This window comes from Henckelia pumila, chromosome 3 (genome assembly GCF_033568475.1).
Source record: "Henckelia pumila isolate YLH828 chromosome 3, ASM3356847v2, whole genome shotgun sequence".
Classification (NCBI taxonomy): Eukaryota; Viridiplantae; Streptophyta; class Magnoliopsida; order Lamiales; family Gesneriaceae; genus Henckelia; species Henckelia pumila.
This window is the reverse complement of record NC_133122.1, coordinates 4,335,451-4,355,901: the sequence shown is the minus strand read 5'-3', so window position 1 is coordinate 4,355,901 and position 20,451 is coordinate 4,335,451. Positions and strand designations below refer to the sequence as shown.

Genomic DNA, 20,451 nt, shown 5'->3' with positions numbered 1-20,451 from the left:
TCAACTCCAAAAACTCACAAAAGTGCTCTCTAAAATATTGTGTGTATTGGCGGCTGATAGATAGATTTTTTGACTCAGAAAAATACCCTAAATATGACCTAAAAATCATCCAAAATAATACCAAATATATCCCCAAAGTTTCCATAAACAGTCGGACTCTAATATTCCAAACAGACGATGGCGCGGGCGCGCAGGAAATAGGGCGGGCGCGCTCTGAATTCGCAAAAAAACTTTTGAACATTCTTCAACGGCGCGGGCGCGCCTAGGGTCAGCGCGGGGGCGCCCTCAGCTCGACTTTTCTTCTTGAGTACTTCAGTAACAGCGCGGGCGCGCCTAGGGATAGGGCGGGTGCCCCTCAAGCTCGAACTCAGCCTTTTCCAACTCTTGAATTTCCTTGTAAACTTTCATCTTTTAAGCTTATTTCCACTTGAACACATCGAAGTCCATAACTTCCTACAAACACAAAAACAACAACAATTTCACGCAATATCTACCAATAAATTCCAAAAGTCAAGTAAAACCATATACAAATTAAGTGCACAAAATGCACTTATCACATGCGTTGTAGTAGCCCGAATTCCATTTTAAGAAATTAAGGTAGCTAAACATGTTTAAATGGTCAAAATATGATTAAAGAATCCTCGATTGGGACTAATAAGTTGAAAATAAGATTCACGACGACTGAAAATGGTCCGTAGGATTTTAATTATCCTAGCAGTTCGGAATGTCCAACTTGGACCAAGAATAGAACGGTGATTCCGAACCCTTCGGAAGCAAGAATTAAAGGTTGGTGGCTCTTGACAGTTCGGAAGGTACGATCCAGAGTTCGGAAGATCCGAACTAGTTCGGATGGTGCGTTGCAGTTCAGAAGATGCGATCGAAAGTTCCGAAGTTGAGTTCGGAAGCTCCGAACTCCATCCGACAGCCAATTATGGGATCTCTGAATTGTGATTGAACTGGTTAGAATTCGAAATCTCCGAACCCCTGATTGGAAGGTCCGATTCCTTTCGGCAGCTGGTGTTGTCAAATCAAAGGACCTGTGTACGATGGACAACGATCAAAAGCTCCAAACTTACGATCGAAACGTCCGATCTTACGATCGGAAACAATTGGAAGGTCCGATTCCTTTCGGGAGCTGGTGTTTTCAAATCAAAATACCTGTGTACGGTGGACAGCGATCAAAAGCTCCGAACTTATGATCGGAACGTCCGAACTTACGATCGGAATGCCCGATCGTGGTCTATAAATAGAGGCCAAATTTTTCATAGTTGGTGCAATTTTTAGTTGTGGTTTTCGAGCCAGTGTTTAATTCATAGTGTTATCGTTTTTTTGAGGGCCGGGAGACTGCGAGGCGCTAGAGGGCTTGTAGCGAAGCTGTGCTTGGCTCAGGGCCGTCGACTTCAACGGGTTACGACGGACGCATGTATAAGTCTAGACTTTGATCAGCTTCTGAAAGTAGCTAGTAGTCTAGTTAAGGCTTTTAGAATGCAAAGAGTGATATGGTATTATCTTGCACGCAGGCATGGATTGTAGGCAGTTGTACAGCTAGGTTAGGCTTCTGGTATACGTTCATTTTGCATTATTGTAACGTCCCAAAAACTAAACTACTTCCCTTGGAACGTTACTCAAACATACATTCATACTTAAAATCTTGAGAAAAATTAAAAATTTTAATTGCGGAAGCGTCGTCTATCCATGAACCAAAATAACGAAATAAACACTCAAAAGATGTTGCCACTCGTGGCCATAAACGTAAAATTCAAAACATGTTTCCCCACAGAACATTAAATTGTTTAAAACATCTTTTCATTCCGTGTATCGCACTCATGCATCGCCCGCTGGACCGACTCCATGCTCCTCCTCATGCCCAAGATCATAGTCATCAATGAATGCATCAACGTCATCGTTACCTGCACAATTCAAGTATAGTGAGTCTAACGACTCAGCAAGAAAAAGCATAGAAAAGATTTTCTTGATACTTAAAAAAGGAAAATAGTTTATTCATAACTCCCATAGAATGCAGTGTAAATACTTTTGAAAACAATCATGACATAAAACATTTGGGGTGATGAAGTATGCGAATTGTGGTAACCGTCATAATGAGCCATTCGTAGGTTCCTGTTGATCAACAAGCATATGGCATTAAGCCCGTAAACTTTCATTCTATGGATAGCCGCTCCGAAGCTCATCCCGAAGTGCATACCCCATATAACCTCCCCGTGAGCCATGTTTGGATAGCCGCTCCGGAGCTCATTCCGAAGTGCATACCCCATATAATCACCACAAGACGCATAACATCATGAAAATAGTTTTCATACATCATAACATTCATCATATCATATCATAACATGTCATTTCCCTAGATCTTGTAACATCATAAATCATGCTCATGAAAATTTCTTGTGATTTTAACATGCTTAAAATCCTTCAAAACATTTCATGAGAAATTAGCTTTCAAGAGAAAATCATATAATCATGCAATACATAACTTGGTCGATCTACGTGAGGCATTTTGCCCGTCTCGTACCTTGAAAACTTTAAACTTATTCAAGAACATTCTTAAAGATGCTCAAAATACAATAAAATACTGAGAAAATTATTTTAGGTCTGAAAACTCGTAAGAAAAATGGGTGGGGAAATCGAACACGCGGCGCGGCCACTCTGCCTCTGCAGCACGGGCGCGCTTGCCTGTGCGCAGAAATGCGTAGCCAAGGCGCGGCCGCGCCGTCGCGCCTTCGCTTAGGAAAAATCGACTTTTTCTGCACTTTTCAAATTCTTCGATGTTTTGGAATACTTTCTCATCAAAATACCATCCAATACCATAAAAACTTTGAAATATTTCGAACCAAAACACCTAACAACCTCAAAGATTTTTTTAAAAAAAATCAAAAACCTTTCTTCAAACTTTCACCCAAAAATCTAATTTCTTGCCTTCAAATCATTCAAAACTCAATAACCATAAACCGAATACATCAGGAATGCTTCATATATCACAATCAAGCAATGTACATGTAAATTCTTTCCAAGAAAACATGCATCGATCATCAATCCAATACCTAGGGTTTTACCTTAAAAACATTACATATATTCTTGAATGGGTTTTAAAATAGAAAAACTTGTTTGGAAACTTGCCTGAATCGATCGATTGGAATTAACCTGTGCGATAGGACGATCTAGCCACGATAATCCTGAAGAACCCTAGACTTGATGCAACGTTTGAGCGAGAGAGATTTTGAGAGAAGAAAGCGTTCAACAATGAAATAAAAAAAACTGAACGCTTACTCTCTAAATAAGGTTTTAAAAAAAAACTTAAAATGTTATTTACTCTCCCTTAATAAAAATACACTGCATCCCCTTTAACTTTAAATAAAATAATTTTCGCACTCGTTCCAAGGCTAGACTCGTACCTACGACCCAAAATTAATATCAACCTGAAAACTTCAAAAATAACATAACAATCACATAATTTTAGGCATCCAATAAATCACAAAATTCCACATAACAATTAAATATTCTAAATAACATGCATTAAATCATATACTTTAATTAATTATTCGTGATTAAGTTAGTGGACTTTTTGGACCTTACAACTCTACCCTCCTTAAAAGAATTTCGTCCTCGAAATTCGACTTACCAAACAGTTCAGGATAGCGTGCTTGCATATCTTGCTCGGTTTCCCATGTAGCTTCTTCAATCAAGTGGTTGCGCCACAATACTTTTACCATTTGGATCTCTCTGTTCCTCAACTTACGAACTTTTCTGCTTAAGTTTTGAAGAGACATCTCCTCGTAGGACAGGTCCGGTGTTTATTCCACTGGCTCATGACAAATAACATGAGAAGGATTCGCCACATACTTCCTTAGCATGAAAATATGGAAAACGTTATGCACACCCTCCAAGTTTGGAGGTAGAGCTACTCGGTAAGCTCGAGCTCCAATCCTCTCTAGGATCTCAAAAGGTCCTATATATCTTGGACTCAACTTACCTCTCTTTCCGAACCTCATAACACCCTTCCGGGGTGACACCTTCAAAAATACATGGTCACCTACTTCAAACTCCAAATCTCTACGCCGCTGATCGGCATAACTTTTCTGTCGACTCTGAGCTGTCATCATTCTATCTTGGATCTTGGCTATTACGTCTACTGTCTGAGTCACTATTTCTGGCCCCAAAACAACTCTTTCTCCAACTTCATCCCAGTGCAAGGGGGTTCTACATCTACTTCCATACAATGCCTCATACGGAGCCATGCCAATAGTTGCTTGATAACTATTGTTGTAAGTAAACTCCACTAATGGCAATTTTGCTTCCCAATTACCCCCAATGTCTATCATACAAGCCCTCAACATGTCTTTGAGTATCTGAATTACTCGTTCTGACTGACCATCTGTCTGAGGGTGGAAAGCTGTGCTGAAAGCTAGCTTTGTTCCCAAACCTCGGTGTAAGCTTCTCCAAAAGTTCGAAGTGAACTTAGGATCTCTGTCAGAGACTATTCTCGCTGGAACTCCATGAAATCTGACAATTTCTCGAATGTACAGCTCTGCATATTGGTTCATCGAGAAATTATTCCTCACCGGAAGAAAATGAGCTGACTTCGTTAACCTACCACGAAATCCATTGTGACATCTTCCCACTTCCATGTAGGTATAGGCAATGGTATCAGAAGTCTTGCTGGCCTCTAATGCTCGATCTTCACCTGCTGGCATGTCAAACATTCATTCACAAATCTCACGATATCCTTCTTCATACCTGGCCACCAATACAAGGATTGCAGGTCCTTGAACATCTTCGTACTCCCCGGATGAATGGAATACGGAACAGTATGGGCTTCAGTCATCACCTCCACTCTCAATGAGTCTACTGCTGGCACCTGCATTCTACCTCTGTGATGAACAATCCCATCTTTGACGGTGTACAAGGTACCACATTTAGCCTCATCTCTTTTCCTCCAAGCCATCAGCTGTTCATCTGAAGCTTGGCCTGTTCGAATTCTATCAAGCAAGCTCGGCACTACTGTTAAGGCTGATAGAGTACTTACTTCCATTGGTTCAGATACCTCCAATTTCATCCGCTCAAAATCAGCAATTAACTCCTGTTGAACTATCAACTGGTTCAATGATGAAGACTTGCGACTCAGTGCGTCTACTACTACATTAGCCTTACCTGGATGGTATCTAATGCCACAGTCATAGTCCTTAACCGATGGGCCTCATATTCAACTCCTTCTGGGTGAAGAAGTACTTTAGGCTTTTGTGATCAGTGAAAATCTGACACCTCTCGCCATACAAGTAGTGTCTCCACAGTTTCAAAGCAAAAACAACTGCCGCCAACTCAAGATCATGAGTCGGGTAATTCTTCTCATGCACTTTTAACTGTCGAGATGCATAAGCTATCACCTTATCATCCTGCATCAAAACAGCCCCTAACCCACTCTTAGATGCATCGGTGTAAACCACAAAACGACCTGTGCCTTCTGGAATAGTTAGCACTGGTGCAAACATCAATCTTTCTTTCAACTCTGCGAAACTTTTCTCACATTTCTCTGACCATTTGAACTTCACACCTTTTCGGGTTAGAGATGTCAATGGTAGAGAAATCTTGGAGAAATCGTGAATAAACTGTCTGTAGTAACCTACTAAGCCTAAGAAACTTTGTATATCTGTAGCATTCTTCGGAGCAACCCAGTTTTGAACTGCTTCTACCTTAGATGGATCCACTTCAATTCCCTTAGCTGAAACTATATGACCCAAAAATGAAATTTGCTCAAGCTAGAATTCACACTTACCGAACTTAGCATACAACCGTTTCTCTTTCAAAATCTGCAACACCGTAGACAAGTGCTGACGATGCTCTTCCCAGATGCGAGAGTATATCAGTATGTCATCAATGAAGACTATGACAAACTGATCCAAGAAAGGTTGGAACACCCTGTTCATCAAATCCATGAACACTACTGGTGCATTGGTCAACTCAAACGGCATTACCAGAAACTCGTAATGGCCATACCGGGTCCTGAACGCCGTCTTTTGCACATCCTCATCTTTCACCTTCAACTGGTGGTAGCCTAATCGCAAATTGATCTTTGAGAACACCACCACTCCTTGCAATTGGTCGAACAGATCATCTATCCTTGGCAACGGGTATCTGTTCTTTACTGTAACTCGGTTCAGCTCTCTGTAGTCAATGCACAACCTCGTTGACCCATCCATCTTCTTAACGAATAGCACCGGTGCACCCCACGGCGATACACTCGGTCTTGTAAGAGTGGGTGCCCAGTGAGCCAACTTGTGGCTATGAGCTTTGATGACTCTTTGTATAAACAATCTTTTGTTTAATATTATTTACACTTTTATGGCAATGACTTCATATTATTATATTGTGATATACTATTGTTGTTTTGATAAAGACCTTGAATATACTATAGTGTATGTAAGATGTGGTAGAACATGGAGATGTCTATCATGAAATACATCTTATAGTCACTGTATATTCTAAACTGTTCCTAGTCGATTGAGCCGTCCGATAATAAGGATAAGGATCGCTCGAGTTTGAGACTAGCATTTGCGATGCGGAGTACCACGTTTCATTGGTAGGGAACATGGAGATGTTCGAAGCATGCAAATGGATATTCATAGGATGAATAATCGAACTACCCTATCCGGACTTTCCAAGTGGTTATCACTTATCGAGTGGATAAAGTCCGTGGTTTTGGTTGTACACCATTAGTCCTTACGACTTGAAACATCATGGAGACTCTATATGCTAGTGCTGTGCTTTGACTCGTTTACCGACTCTATGGGGGTCATCAGGTGTCGGGATTGGGTACAGTTACGACACATATAGGAGTCGATGCATTGTTGTCAAGGATTCACCACATACTTGCGAGTGTGGATATCCTATGCGATCTGAGGAGATATTAGTGTGACAAATCTCTGGCCAGAGTACTTGATGTGATTTAAGAAATGGTTTCTTAGTAGCACATGCGATGTCACTAATTTGATCTTCAAGATGTATTGCATAGTTATCGAATCTTGAGCGACTCTCGATATACCAATGGTTGTTGATTCGATCGGGATATATGGATGAAGGGACCGTACTGTACGCTAACCAAAATCTACTGGTTCTTGTAGGCACTATCAGTGATACCTAGGGAATCATGGGGCGATGTTGCTAGGCGCTTTACCATGATTCGTTGGGCAAGTCGGAAATCGTTGTTCCGAGTCACAAGGAGTTGTGAGCCCACGGCTAGCTGTATCCCTGAACCATTGAGGGTCACACAGTGTAATGGAGTTTTAATCCCCGTTGAGATAGTTAAATTTAAAGAGTTAAATTTAATGAACTAAGGAGTTGGACTTCTTAAATAAGAGTAAGGGAGTAGGATTTCCTAAAATGACATAGGGATGGACATTTTAGGAAACCACTGAATTCGGATTCAGGAAAATTTATTTTGACTTTAAAATGTGCAGAAATGGTTTCTGTGCACATTGGTGAAATCGGTTCATCAATCGGAGTCACGATGAATTTTATATTAATTTCTGAACGTGCGGGCTTTGCTTGTCGGGCCCTAGCTTATGACTAATGGGCCCTAAGTGTTAGTGGCCTGCATTATAAATAAGTTATTGCAGTACAGAAATTACACACAACAGCTCATTATTTTGAGAAGCAAAAATCGAAAACCCTAGCCTCTCAAAGTAATAATCGGCCGACCCCTCCCATACTCTGCCCGAGAAATTCCGGTCTGTGATTTTGAATTGCAGTCAGGAATAACGAATCAGATTCGTTTAATCTCTTCGCAGAAAAACTTCTGATAGATTTTCTAGTGCAATCTATCAGAGGGATTTAAACCTCATTCGTGGACCTGATTGAAGGAGTTCATCAGTTCCTGGGAGATACAAGAAGCGCAGAGAAATCTGTGTGGTGTCCATTAATCTCGCTTCGAGATTGAAGGTAAAATTTAATTAATTGTTATTTGAATTTTACACACACAATAATTTAATCGTTGTACGGTTGATACCCACACCATGGAATTGTTCCATGATAAAATTTTTAAACTTCCGCTGCACCGGGTATCAATCGTGATTGATCAGAGAGCCGCGTTTTCCAACAGTGGTATCAGAGCCAGGTTGCTCAGATCAAACGATTGAATTAATCAATTGTACAAAATTTTTGAGTCTCGGTTTTTGAAACAAAATAAATATTTTTAAATAAATTTTTTTTTTTTTTCGGGGCAAAACCCGGGCAGCGATTGGATCGCTGCCCGGAGGGGGCGGCGATGGTCGCTGCCCCCGGGGGAGGCGCACGGCGCCGCCCAGCGGCGGCACCAGGCGCCGCCAGGGCAGCAATTGTTGCTGCCCTAAGGGGGCAGCCGGGCTGCCCCCGGCCCGCGCCCCGGGTGCGGACCGGCCCGGGAGTGTCCCGGGCGGCCCGCGGGAAAAATTAAATTTTTATTTAAAATTAATTTTAATGTGTTAAAATTTTATTTTTGGTCCGGTCAAAAATTGTTTTTGATTGGTTCACGAGATTTCGGATCGAATTGTTCGAGTCCGTAAATTTTAAAATTGATTTTGGATAAATTTGAATTTTTGGAAAATTTTAATATTTTATCCGTAAATTGAATTTTGAAATCAATTATTTTGGTACAATTGATGATAAGATATGATCTTATGATATATTGGGTAAAATATGATTTTATTTGTAAAATTGGATTTTATAGATAAAATATGATTTTATTTGATATAGAGATAAAATATGATTTTATATGTGAAATGAGATTTTATATATAAAATATGATTTTATCTTGTTTAAATTTGAATTGCCACTGCATGTTATCCAATAAATTAATTTTGAATTAAATGTTATTGGATAAGGATGATCGATTGCCATGACCAATTTTGTAGGTGTATGTTAGGAATTTACATTTTGTTTTTATTGTTGTTGGTTTTATTAATGGGCCTGGTTTATGGCCCGATATGAATGTCATATGTAATAAAAGTGGGCTTGGTTTATAGCCCGTTCCCACCCCTAAAAATGTATCCCCTACTAGTCATTGTTATTTATTGTAAATGCATTAGATTTAGTGGGAGATCAAGATTTGAAGATGGTGGGCCCAGCAGACAATAAAGACTGAAGAAATGTAAATTGGAAGCACATGTAATAGGATTGCATTGCATACTGCATATTACCTAGGATTGGACTAAGACCCGTGATTGGCAACCACGGGTCAATTAGAAATGGAATCGATCATCCTATATAATATTTGATATTATGATTGTATGCATGTTTAGACATAAATTGCGTGAATCCGGCAAGCATGCAATAAAATGAATATGATGAGACAAATATTTTTATAATTAAAAATCCCTCATTTTAAATATGATTTAAAATTTATATCAAGATAAATAAAGGAAATTTAAATTTGTTTAAATGTTCCCACCTTCCATCAACGGTCAATGTATGTGATGCTACCCGCGGATACGGTCCGGCTCATATTATTGGGGGGGCCCGTCCGTCGGAAAGCTGTACATTGGATCGACAAATGTTGTAAGTTGGGTGGAACTCCCATGGGATCGGCTCATATTATTGGGGGATCCACATGGCGACCGTCCATCACAACTTAATATTGATGGGTCATCTTGACATGTCACTTTAAACGGCGTCATATTATTGGGCCCTTATTGGACATGAGGTAAACACATGGGGGTTGCTTTGGAAGCAATTGGGCTCTACCTTTTGAGAATTATGGTTGGCTGATATTATTCGGGACCATAAGTTTGTCAATTGGACTCCATGTTCTCACTAAGGAAAAAGTTTCCCGTTTTCACTAGAGGGTGGTGAAATCGTTAAAATAGTGGGAGTGAGATTCATAAAATTAAATTCGCCTATTTTATTTCTTAGTAAATTGTTAAACAATCATTGATATATGTCTGTTTTTCTTTTCAGTATTTCATACAATGAATTCGCGAAATCCATTATTCTCGATCCTCGAACAAAACAAGTTAACTGGCGCAAACTATACGGAATGGTTCCGGAAGTTGAAGATTGTCTTGACTTCGGAGAAGATGCTCTACGTGTTAGAGAAATCACCTCCGAAGGAAGCACCAGCTGACGTAAGTCCGGAGGAATTGGCCAAACTTGATGCATGGTGGGACCATGACATCAAGACCAAATGCTATATGCAAGCCTCGATGTCTGATGAACTCCAGAGGCGATTTGAGGACACCGTGAATGCTGCTGACATTCACGCTCAACTCAAGGAACTTTTTGGGGCTCAATCGAGGGCTGAAAGGTTCTCTACTGTTAAGGAGCTAATGACGTGTCGCATGCGTGAAGGGACTTCGGTCCGTGATCATGGGGTACGAGTGATTTGGCTCATACAAAAGTTAGCGACCCTTGATTTGGTGTTGGAGCATGAACTCAACGTGGATTTACTGCTTCTGTCTCTTCCTTCTTCGTTTGATGGATTTGTGGTAAATTTTAATATGAACAAGATAGAGGCCACCCTTGAAGAGATGGTCAATATGCTTGTGACATATGAATCCACACTTAAGAAGGATAAGCCAGCTTTCTTGGTGGGCTCCTCATCTTCTGCAAAGAAGGGGCCAAGTATGAAGGGCAAGAAACGTTCTGCCCCACCCAAGAAAGTCGAGCCCGAGAAGAAGCACAAGACAAAGGCTTCAAACAACGCAAAATCCAAGGATGTTTGCCATTACTGCAAGAAGCCCGGTCATTGGAAGCGCAACTGCAAGGAATATCTAGAGCAGTTGGGAACTGCAAAGGGTATGTTCTATATTGAAATAAACATTTCACTTAATACTACTTCTTGGGTATTGGATACCGGATGTGGATCTCACATTTGCAATGATTTGCAGGTGATGACAAGAAGTCGCAGGCTTAGAATGGGTGAGACCCAGCTGAGGCTCGGGAATGGTTCCAGAGTTGAAGCTACAGCCATTGGAGATGTTTGTTTAATTTTGCAGAACGGTTTTAAGTTATTTTTAAAAGATGTTTTATTTGTTCCGGATTTAATTAAAAACATTATTTCTGTTTCTATGCTAGATAGAGATGGTTATTCTTGCAATTTTGTGAATGGGATTTGCAATATTTACAAGAATGAATGTTTGATTGGAAATGGACAACTTGAAAACGATCTATACAACTTAAAACTAAAAGACGTTCCAATAAATTATGTTGATAAACCGGCGACAACAAACAAAAGGAAAATCGATAGTCAAAACCCGGCAAACCTTTGGCACGCTAGACTAGGTCATATTTCCTCAAGGAGGATGAACAAGCTAGTGGGAGAGGGCATGTTTGATATGTCTGATATTAACTCTCTACCTACTTGTGAATCCTGCCTAAAAGGGAAAATGACTAAATCTCCTTTTAAGGGGAAACCTGAGCGTAGTCAAAATCTGTTGGATTTGATCCATACAGATGTTTGTGGACCATTTAGAGTTGGGACTCAATATGGCCACACCTACTTCATTACCTTTACTGACGATTATTCAAGGTATGGGTATTTATATTTAATGAAATATAAGTCTGAAGCAAAGTTCAAAAAATTCAAGGCTGAAGTAGAAAACAAGCTAGGTAAAAGTATTAAAGCACTTCGATCGGATTGAGGTGGAGAATACTTAAGTACCGAGTTTTTGGACTATCTAAAAGAGAATGGGATTCTCTCTCAGTGGACTCCTCCTATGACACCACAGCTTAATGGTGTATCGGAGCGTCGTAATCGAACTTTGTTGGACATGGTTCGATCCATGATGAGCTTCACTGAACTTCCACCTTCGTTTTGGGGCTATGCGCTTGAAACGGCGGTATTGTTGTTGAACAACGTCCACACTAAAGCAGTGGACAAAACACCATACGAGTTATGGAATGGCAAAGCTCCTAAGTATTCGTACTTGAGGATTTGGGGATGTCCTGCTTACGTGAAGCGGACAGTGGGAGATAAGTTGGATAGTCGATCCAGCTTATGTTATTTTGTAGGGTATCCGAAGAATTCAATCGGATATTATTTCTATTATCCTGCTGAAACAAAGGTGTTTGTTTCTAGGAATGCCACCTTCTTGGAGAAGGAGTTCTTATTGGATAAGAAAGGCGAGATGATGGAACTCGAAGAAGTTCGAGAAGAACCCGAAATACAAAATAACGATCCTATGCCTCAGGAACCATTACCGGACACGCCTGAACCTAGAAGATCCGAGAGGACTTCTAGACCTCCTGTTCGATATGGTCTTCTTCTTGAAGGGGATCAAGATGAACCCGACATTGGATGTGATCCAAGAAACTTCAAGGAAGCAATTTCTGATGCGGATTCAAATTTATGGCTTGAAGCTATGCAGTCTGAATTGGATTCGATGCATACAAACCAAGTTTGGTCTTTAGTAGATCCTCCTGATGGAATTGTTCCAATAGGGTGTAAATGGATCTACAAGAGAAAGCTTGGGCCTGATGGTAAAGTATTGACCTACAAGGCACGATTGGTGGCAAAAGGTTATACTCAAAGACAAGGAGTTGACTATGATGAAACCTTTTCACCAGTTGCAATGTTCAAGTCCATAAGAATCCTTATTGCCATAGCTGCATGGTATGACTATGAGATATGGCAAATGGATGTGAAGACTGCCTTTCTTAATGGAGACATTAAGGAAGAAATCTATATGAAGCAGCCTGAGGGGTTCACATCCATGGGAAGCGAGCATAAGGTATGCAAGCTTCAGAGATCAATTTATGGTCTAAAACAAGCATCAAGAAGTTGGAACCAGAAATTTGATGAAACAATAAAAGATTTTGGTTTCATCAAGAACCCGGAGGAACCGTGCGTGTACAAGAAAGTAGTTAAGGATGCTGTGACATTCTTAGTACTTTATGTTGATGACATCCTACTCATTGGGAATGATGTAGGGATGTTGCAGTCAACAAAGATATGGTTATCAGGTAGATTCTCGATGAAGGATTTGGGTGAGGCATCCTACATTCTTGGGATACAGATCTATAGAGATAGATCTAAGAGAATGATAGGACTCACTCAATCAACCTACATCGACACCATATTGAAACGGTTTTCAATGGATGGGTCCAAGAGAGGACATCTACCCATGTGTCATGGAGTTTCTCTATCCAAGTCTATGTGTCCCAAGAATGATGCAGAGATAGAGAATATGACACATGTACCATATGCGTCAGCTATAGGTAGTATCATGTATGGGATGATATCTACCAGACCGGATGTAGCATTTGCTCTGAGTGTCACGAGCAGATATCAGTCTAATCCTGGTCAAATGCATTGGAAAGCCGTGAAGGACATTCTTAAGTACTTACGAAGGACTAAGAATATGTTCATGGTATATGGAGGACGAGATCTGAAATTGGAAGGCTATACCGACTCTAGCTTCCAAAGTGACGTGGTTGACTCGAAGTCAACCTCTGGATTTGTGTTCATGCTCAATGGCGGTGCTGTCTCTTGGAAGAGTTCCAAGCAGGACACCACAGCGGATTCCACCACTGAGGCTGAATACATTGCAGCATCAGCTGCTAAAGAGGCCGTTTGGATAAGGAAGTTCGTCCAAGAGTTGGGCGTCATTCCTGAATTTGTTGGTCCAGTCCCGGTGTACTGTGACAACACGGGTGCCGTTGCTCAAGCAAAGGAACCAAGGTCTCATCAAAGATCCAAACACGTACTGAGGAAATACCACATCATCCGGGAGATTGTGGAAAGAGGAGACATCACTGTCGAACGAGTGGCCTCTGCAGACAATATCGCTGATCCGCTTACTAAGCCCTTGCCAGGACCATTGTTTGACAAACATCGCGAAGCAATGGGTCTACGTAGTATGACTAGTTGGCTATAGGGCAAGTGGGAGATTGTAAGAGTGGGTGCCCAGTGAGCCAACTTGTGGCTATGAGCTTTGATGACTCTTTGTATAAACAATCTTTTGTTTAATATTATTTACACTTTTATGGCAATGACTTTATATTACTTCATATTATTATATTGTGATATACTATTGTTGTTTTGATAAAGACCTTGAATATACTATAGTGTATGTAAGATGTGGTAGAACATGGAGATGTCTATCATGAAATACATCTTATAGTCACTGTATATTCTAAACTGTTCCTAGTCGATTGAGCCGTCCGATAATAAGGATAAGGATCGCTCGAGTTTGAGACTAGCATTTGCGATGCGGAGTACCACGTTTCATTGGTAGGGAACATGGAGATGTTCGAAGCATGCAAATGGATATTCATAGGATGAATAATCGAACTACCCTATCCGGACTTTCCAAGTGGTTATCACTTATCGAGTGGATAAAGTCCGTGGTTTTGGTTGTACACCATTAGTCCTTACGACTTGAAACATCATGGAGACTCTATATGCTAGTGCTGTGCTTTGACTCGTTTACCGACTCTATGGGGGTCATCAGGTGTCGGGATTGGGTACAGTTACGACACATATAGGAGTCGATGCATTGTTGTCAAGGATTCACCACATACTTGCGAGTGTGGATATCCTATGCGATCTGAGGAGATATTAGTGTGACAAATCTCTGGCCAGAGTACTTGATGTGATTTAAGAAATGGTTTCTTAGTAGCACATGCGATGTCACTAATTTGATCTTCAAGATGTATTGCATAGTTATCGAATCTTGAGCGACTCTCGATATACCAATGGTTGTTGATTCGATCGGGATATATGGATGAAGGGACCGTACTGTACGCTAACCAAAATCTACTGGTTCTTGTAGGCACTATCAGTGATACCTAGGGAATCATGGGGCGATGTTGCTAGGCGCTTTACCATGATTCGTTGGGCAAGTCGGAAATCGTTGTTCCGAGTCACAAGGAGTTGTGAGCCCACGGCTAGCTGTATCCCTGAACCATTGAGGGTCACACAGTGTAATGGAGTTTTAATCCCCGTTGAGATAGTTAAATTTAAAGAGTTAAATTTAATGAACTAAGGAGTTGGACTTCTTAAATAAGAGTAAGGGAGTAGGATTTCCTAAAATGACATAGGGATGGACATTTTAGGAAACCACTGAATTCGGATTCAGGAAAATTTATTTTGACTTTAAAATGTGCAGAAATGGTTTCTGTGCACATTGGTGAAATCGGTTCATCAATCGGAGTCACGATGAATTTTATATTAATTTCTGAACGTGCGGGCTTTGCTTGTCGGGCCCTAGCTTATGACTAATGGGCCCTAAGTGTTAGTGGCCTGCATTATAAATAAGTTATTGCAGTACAGAAATTACACACAACAGCTCATTATTTTGAGAAGCAAAAATCGAAAACCCTAGCCTCTCAAATTAATAATCGGCCGACCCCTCCCATACTCTGCCCGAGAAATTCCGGTCTGTGATTTTGAATTGCAGTCAGGAATAACGAATCAGATTCGTTTAATCTCTTCGCAGAAAAACTTCTGATAGATTTTCTAGTGCAATCTATCAGAGGGATTTAAACCCCATTCGTGGACCTGATTGAAGGAGTTCATCAGTTCCTGGGAGATACAAGAAGCGCAGAGAAATCTGTGTGGTGTCCATTAATCTTGCTTCGAGATTGAAGGTAAAATTTAATTAATTGTTATTTGAATTTTACACACACAATAATTTAATCGTTGAACGGTTGATACCCACACCATGGAATTGTTCCATGATAAAATTTTTAAACTTCCGCTGCACCGGGTATCAATCGTGATTGATCAGAGAGCCGCGTTTTCCAACAGGTCTGATAAACCCCTTATCCAACAGCTCTTGTAGCTGATCTTTCAACTCTTTCATCTCAGTCGGTGCTAACCTGTACGGTGCCTTGGAAGCTGGTTTAGTTTCGGGTAACAACTCTATCCCGAATTCCACTTCTTTGATTGGAGGTAATCCCACCACATTGTCAGGATAAACCTCCGGAAAATCCTTTACTATTTCTACCTCATCAAGTTTCGGTTGCTGCATTTCCTGGTCACCATTTAAGCTTGCTATTAAACCTGTACAACCTTTACTCAATAATTGACAAGCCGTTCCTGCTGAAATCATACTCGGTGTGCTCCTCTTAGATGTAGCACGGAACACAAATGACTTTCCGTCCTTAATTTTTAAAGCGACGATTCTTCGCTTGCAATCAATAATAGCCTCGTTCTGAGTCAACCAGTCCATCCCAAAAATCGCATCGAAATCCACCATCTCCAAAACAATAAAATTTGCACACAAATCTAGGCTCTGCATCTGAATCTTATAGTTTCTTACCACACTGATACTCTTTAATTCCTCTCCTGAGGTTAATGACACACAAAACCTAGAAATAGATTCCTCCAGAACAATTCCCAATTTCATCAGAAAACTAACATAAATAAAAGAGTGTGTAGCTCTTGTATTTATCAACACAAAAACAGGTATTTCAGCAATACGGATCATACCTGTGACGATTGCAGAATCCGGGACGACTTGATCATGATTCATAGCAAACACCCTCCCCTTAATAGGCTCCTTCGATTGCGGGCAATCCCTGGAAAAATGTCTCGGCTTCTTGCACAAAAAGCATGTATTAGTTCCCAGCATGCATTGACCGGAGTATGTCTTCCCACACTTCTGACAGATAGACGCATTTTTCGGCTTTGGAGCATTGACGTTCAACTGATTCTGCCCCTGAGGTCGCGCCTGATTGGGATTCTGGCACTGCTGTTGCTGTGGTCTCTTTGGCACTGGAGCTTGGTAAGGCCTCTTCTGACTAGGCCCCTACTGATCTCTCCCTTGATAGCTGACTCTCTTAGCCTGTGATTTTTTGATAATGTCATTCATACCCTTCTCCGATAACATAGCCTCATCTACTGCTGCTCGGTAAGTGGCTGCCCCACTCAACCTAACATCACGGCGAATGGAGGCATTCAATCCTTCCATGAAATGCTTCAACTCCTCTGCGGCATTTCCGAAGATCATAGGCACAAAATAGCGCCCTCTCTCAAACTTTTTCACATACTCAGCAATAGACATGCTCCCTTGGCGGAGCTCCAGAAACTCCCTGGCAAGTCTGGCTCTGGTGCTGATAGTAAAATACTTCCCATAGAATATATCCTTGAATCCGTTCCAGGTCAAGGTGGTCATGTTAACAGCAGAGCGGGCTCCTTGCCACCAAACCCGAGCATCATCCCGGAACATGAAGATAGCACACCTCACACAGTCTGCGTCAGTCAGTTGCATGAACTCGAAAATGGTTTCCAAGGACTGTATCCATTCTTCAGCTAAAATAGGGTCGGCCCCTCCAATGAACTCCCTTGGCCCCAAGTCTTTAAACTGCTTAAATATTGGGTTTGTAGCTACTGGACGCTGGTTTGCATTGCCACCCGCCTGTGCCTGTATCAGCTGCTGAATCTGTGCTCCCTGAGCACGGCTCTGTTCTTGCAGCAATGCTAATAACCCTGCCAGAAACTGGTTGTTCTAGTTATCCTCAGTATTCGAGTTTCTACGGTTTGCCATTTCCTGGTGCCCAACATAGTCCACAAACTCAATTATGTTTTTAAACATAAATATCACTTGAACATGCATAACTCTTACGTTGCATCTACTATCATGCATCTTACACAATTCATAACATAAACACTTACAGACATGAAGACGAAGCATAGGTTCGTGGCGAGTATGCATGCGTGCGATAAATCCCCAGAGCGAACTGCTCTGATACCAAGCTGTAACATCCCAAAAACTAAACTACATCCCTTGGAACGTTACTCAAACATACATTCGTACTTAAAATCTTGAGAAAAATTAAAAATTTTAATTGCGGAAGCGTCGTCTATCCATGAACCAAAATAACGAAATAAACACTCAAAAGATGTTGCCACTCGTGGCCATAAACTTAAAATTCAAAACATGTTTCCCAACAGAACATTAAATAGTTTAAAACATCTTTTCATTCTATGTATCGCACTCATGCATCGCCCGCTGGACCAACTCCATGCTCCTCCTCATGCCCAAGATCATAGTCATCAATGAATGCATGAACGTCATCGTTACCTGCACCATTCAAGTATAGTGAGTCTAACGACTCAGCAAGAAAAAGCATAGAAAAGAAGTTCTTGATACTTAAAAAATGAAAATACTTTATTCATAACTCCCATAGAACGCAGTGTAAATACTTCTAAAAACAATCATGACATAAAACATTTGGGGTGATGAAGTATGCGAATTGTGGTAACCGTCATAATGAGCCATTCGTAGGTTCCTGTTGATCAACAAGTATATGGCATTAAGCCCGTAAACTTTCATTCTTTGGATAGCCGCTCCGGAGCTCATCCCAAAGTGCATACCCCATATAACCGCCCCGTGAGCCATGTTTGGATAGCCACTCCAGAGCTCATTTCGAAGTGCATACCCCATATAATCACCACAAGACACATAACATCATGAAAATAGTTTTCATACATCATAACATTCATCATATCATATCCTAACATGTCATTTCCCTAGATCTCGTAACATCATAAATCAAGCTCACGAAAATTTCTCGTGATGTTAACATGCTTAAAATCCTTCAAAACATTTCATGAGAAATTAGCTTTCAAGAGAAAATCATATAATCATGCAATACATAACTTGGTCGATCTACGTGAGGCATTCTGTCTGTCTCGTACCTTGAAAACTTTAAAATTCTTCAAGAACATTCTTAAATATGCTCAAAATACAATAAAATACTGAGAAAATGATTTTAGGACTGAAAACTCGTAAGAAAAATGGGTGGGGAAATCGAACACGCGGCGGCTCTGCCTCTGCAGCGCGGGCGCGCTTGCCTGGGCCCAGAAATGCGTAGCCAAGGCGCGGCCGCTGCGCGGCCGCGCCGTCGTGCCTTCACTTAGGAAAAATCAAATTTTTCTGCACTTTTCAAATTCTTTCGATGTTTTGGAACACTTTCTCATCAAAATACCATCCAATACCATAAAAACATAGAAATAGTTCGAACCAAAACACCTAACAACCTCAAAGATTTTTTAAAAAAAAATCAAAAACCTTTCTTCAAACTTTCACCCAAAAATCTGATTTTTTTCCTTCAAATCATTCAAAGCTCAATAACCATAAACTGAATACATCAGGAATGCTTCACGTATCACAATCAAGCAATGTACATGTAAATTCTTTCCAAGAAAACATGCATCGATCATCAATCCAATACCTAGGGTTTTACCTTAAAAACATTACATATATTCTTGAATGGGTTTCAAAATAGAAAAACTTGTTTGGAAACTTGCCTGAATCGATCGATTGGAATTAACCTGAGCGATAGGACGATCTAGCCACGAGAATCCTGAAGAACCCTAGCCTTGATGCAGCGTTTGAGTGAGAGAGATTTTGAGAGAAGAAAGCGTTCAACAATGAAATAAAAAAAACTGAACGCTTACTCTCTGAATAAGATTTTTTTTAAAAAAAACTTAAAATGTTATTTACTCTCCCTTAATAAAAATACACCGCATCCCTTTTAACTTTAAATAAAATAATTTTCTCACTCGTTTCAAGGCTAGACTCATACCTACGACCCAAAATTAATATCAACCTGAAAACTTCAAAAATAACATAGCAATCACATAATTTCAGGCATCCAATAAATCAAAAAATTCCACATAACAATTAAATATTCTAAATGACATGCATTAAATCATATACTTTAATTAATTATTCGTGATTAAGTTAGTGGACTTTTTGGATCTTACAATTATCATTCATAGCATGTGTATACTCATAATTTCATGTTAAGCGTTGTTATCGCTTACATCCGTGTATTTCTTTGGACACCCCAATCGACGGGAGAGTTGCAGGTTGTCCAGGTTTTTCACGAGGCTTTATTGGAGGCAAGGATTTGGTCATAGTTGATTAATCAGGGTTAATTTGAAGTTATCTTTTGACCATTAGGTTTTTGATTGTATTGTATATTATCAAAGATTGCATTAACAACAAATAATAACACAAATATCAATTATTGGAATTCAATTTTAATCAAAATTCCCAATTTCCGAAACCCTAGATTCAAACTCACCCTCAAAAGCCCTAGAAATCAAGACCCAGGCGGGAAATGAATCTCAAAAGTTTACCATTACGGTCAGGTAGATGCAGCGCCGGTCTGAAGAAGCTTTGTGCAGCTCCGACGAATAAAATAGCTTAAATTCGAAAAATTTAGCTGCGATCTTTCCTCAAAATATTGATATCACTGGATAGCTCTCGTTGAGGGTTTTCGAATCTATATTTACTCGAATCTATCGACGGAGAAGATACCACATTTTAAAATGAGAGAAATTTTGAAAGCGAGGAAGAAATATATGCCGTGAAAGATAATTAAATGTGCATAGAAGGAAAGAGAGAGAGCGCCATGTATTTTTAAATATATTTAGATATAAAAATCAATTTATTTTAAAAAAAAAACAAAAACAACGGTTTTATGTCGTAGATTATTTAAACTAAGTTAAAAGAC

At 40.3% G+C, this 20,451-nt stretch overlaps 1 protein-coding gene across 1 annotated transcript in view; it reads right to left on the bottom strand.

Annotated features, from left to right (window-relative positions):
* LOC140888004 (uncharacterized) overlaps nt 1-19,850 on the bottom strand; it is a 33,639-nt gene extending 13,789 nt beyond the window's left edge. The window contains exons 1-10 of the mRNA XM_073295675.1: nt 19,757-19,850; nt 17,943-18,008; nt 16,799-17,413; nt 15,802-16,699; nt 5,985-6,174; nt 5,275-5,768; nt 4,750-5,174; nt 4,288-4,696; nt 3,986-4,218; nt 1,849-1,910 (exon numbers count right to left, since the gene is read on the bottom strand). Coding sequence (XP_073151776.1) covers nt 1,849-1,910; nt 3,986-4,218; nt 4,288-4,696; nt 4,750-5,174; nt 5,275-5,768; nt 5,985-6,174; nt 15,802-16,699; nt 16,799-17,413; nt 17,943-18,008; nt 19,757-19,850 — 3,486 coding nt within the window. The remainder of the gene's footprint in view (nt 1-1,848; nt 1,911-3,985; nt 4,219-4,287; nt 4,697-4,749; nt 5,175-5,274; nt 5,769-5,984; nt 6,175-15,801; nt 16,700-16,798; nt 17,414-17,942; nt 18,009-19,756) is intronic.
* Nucleotides 19,851-20,451: the final 601 nt, after the last annotated feature.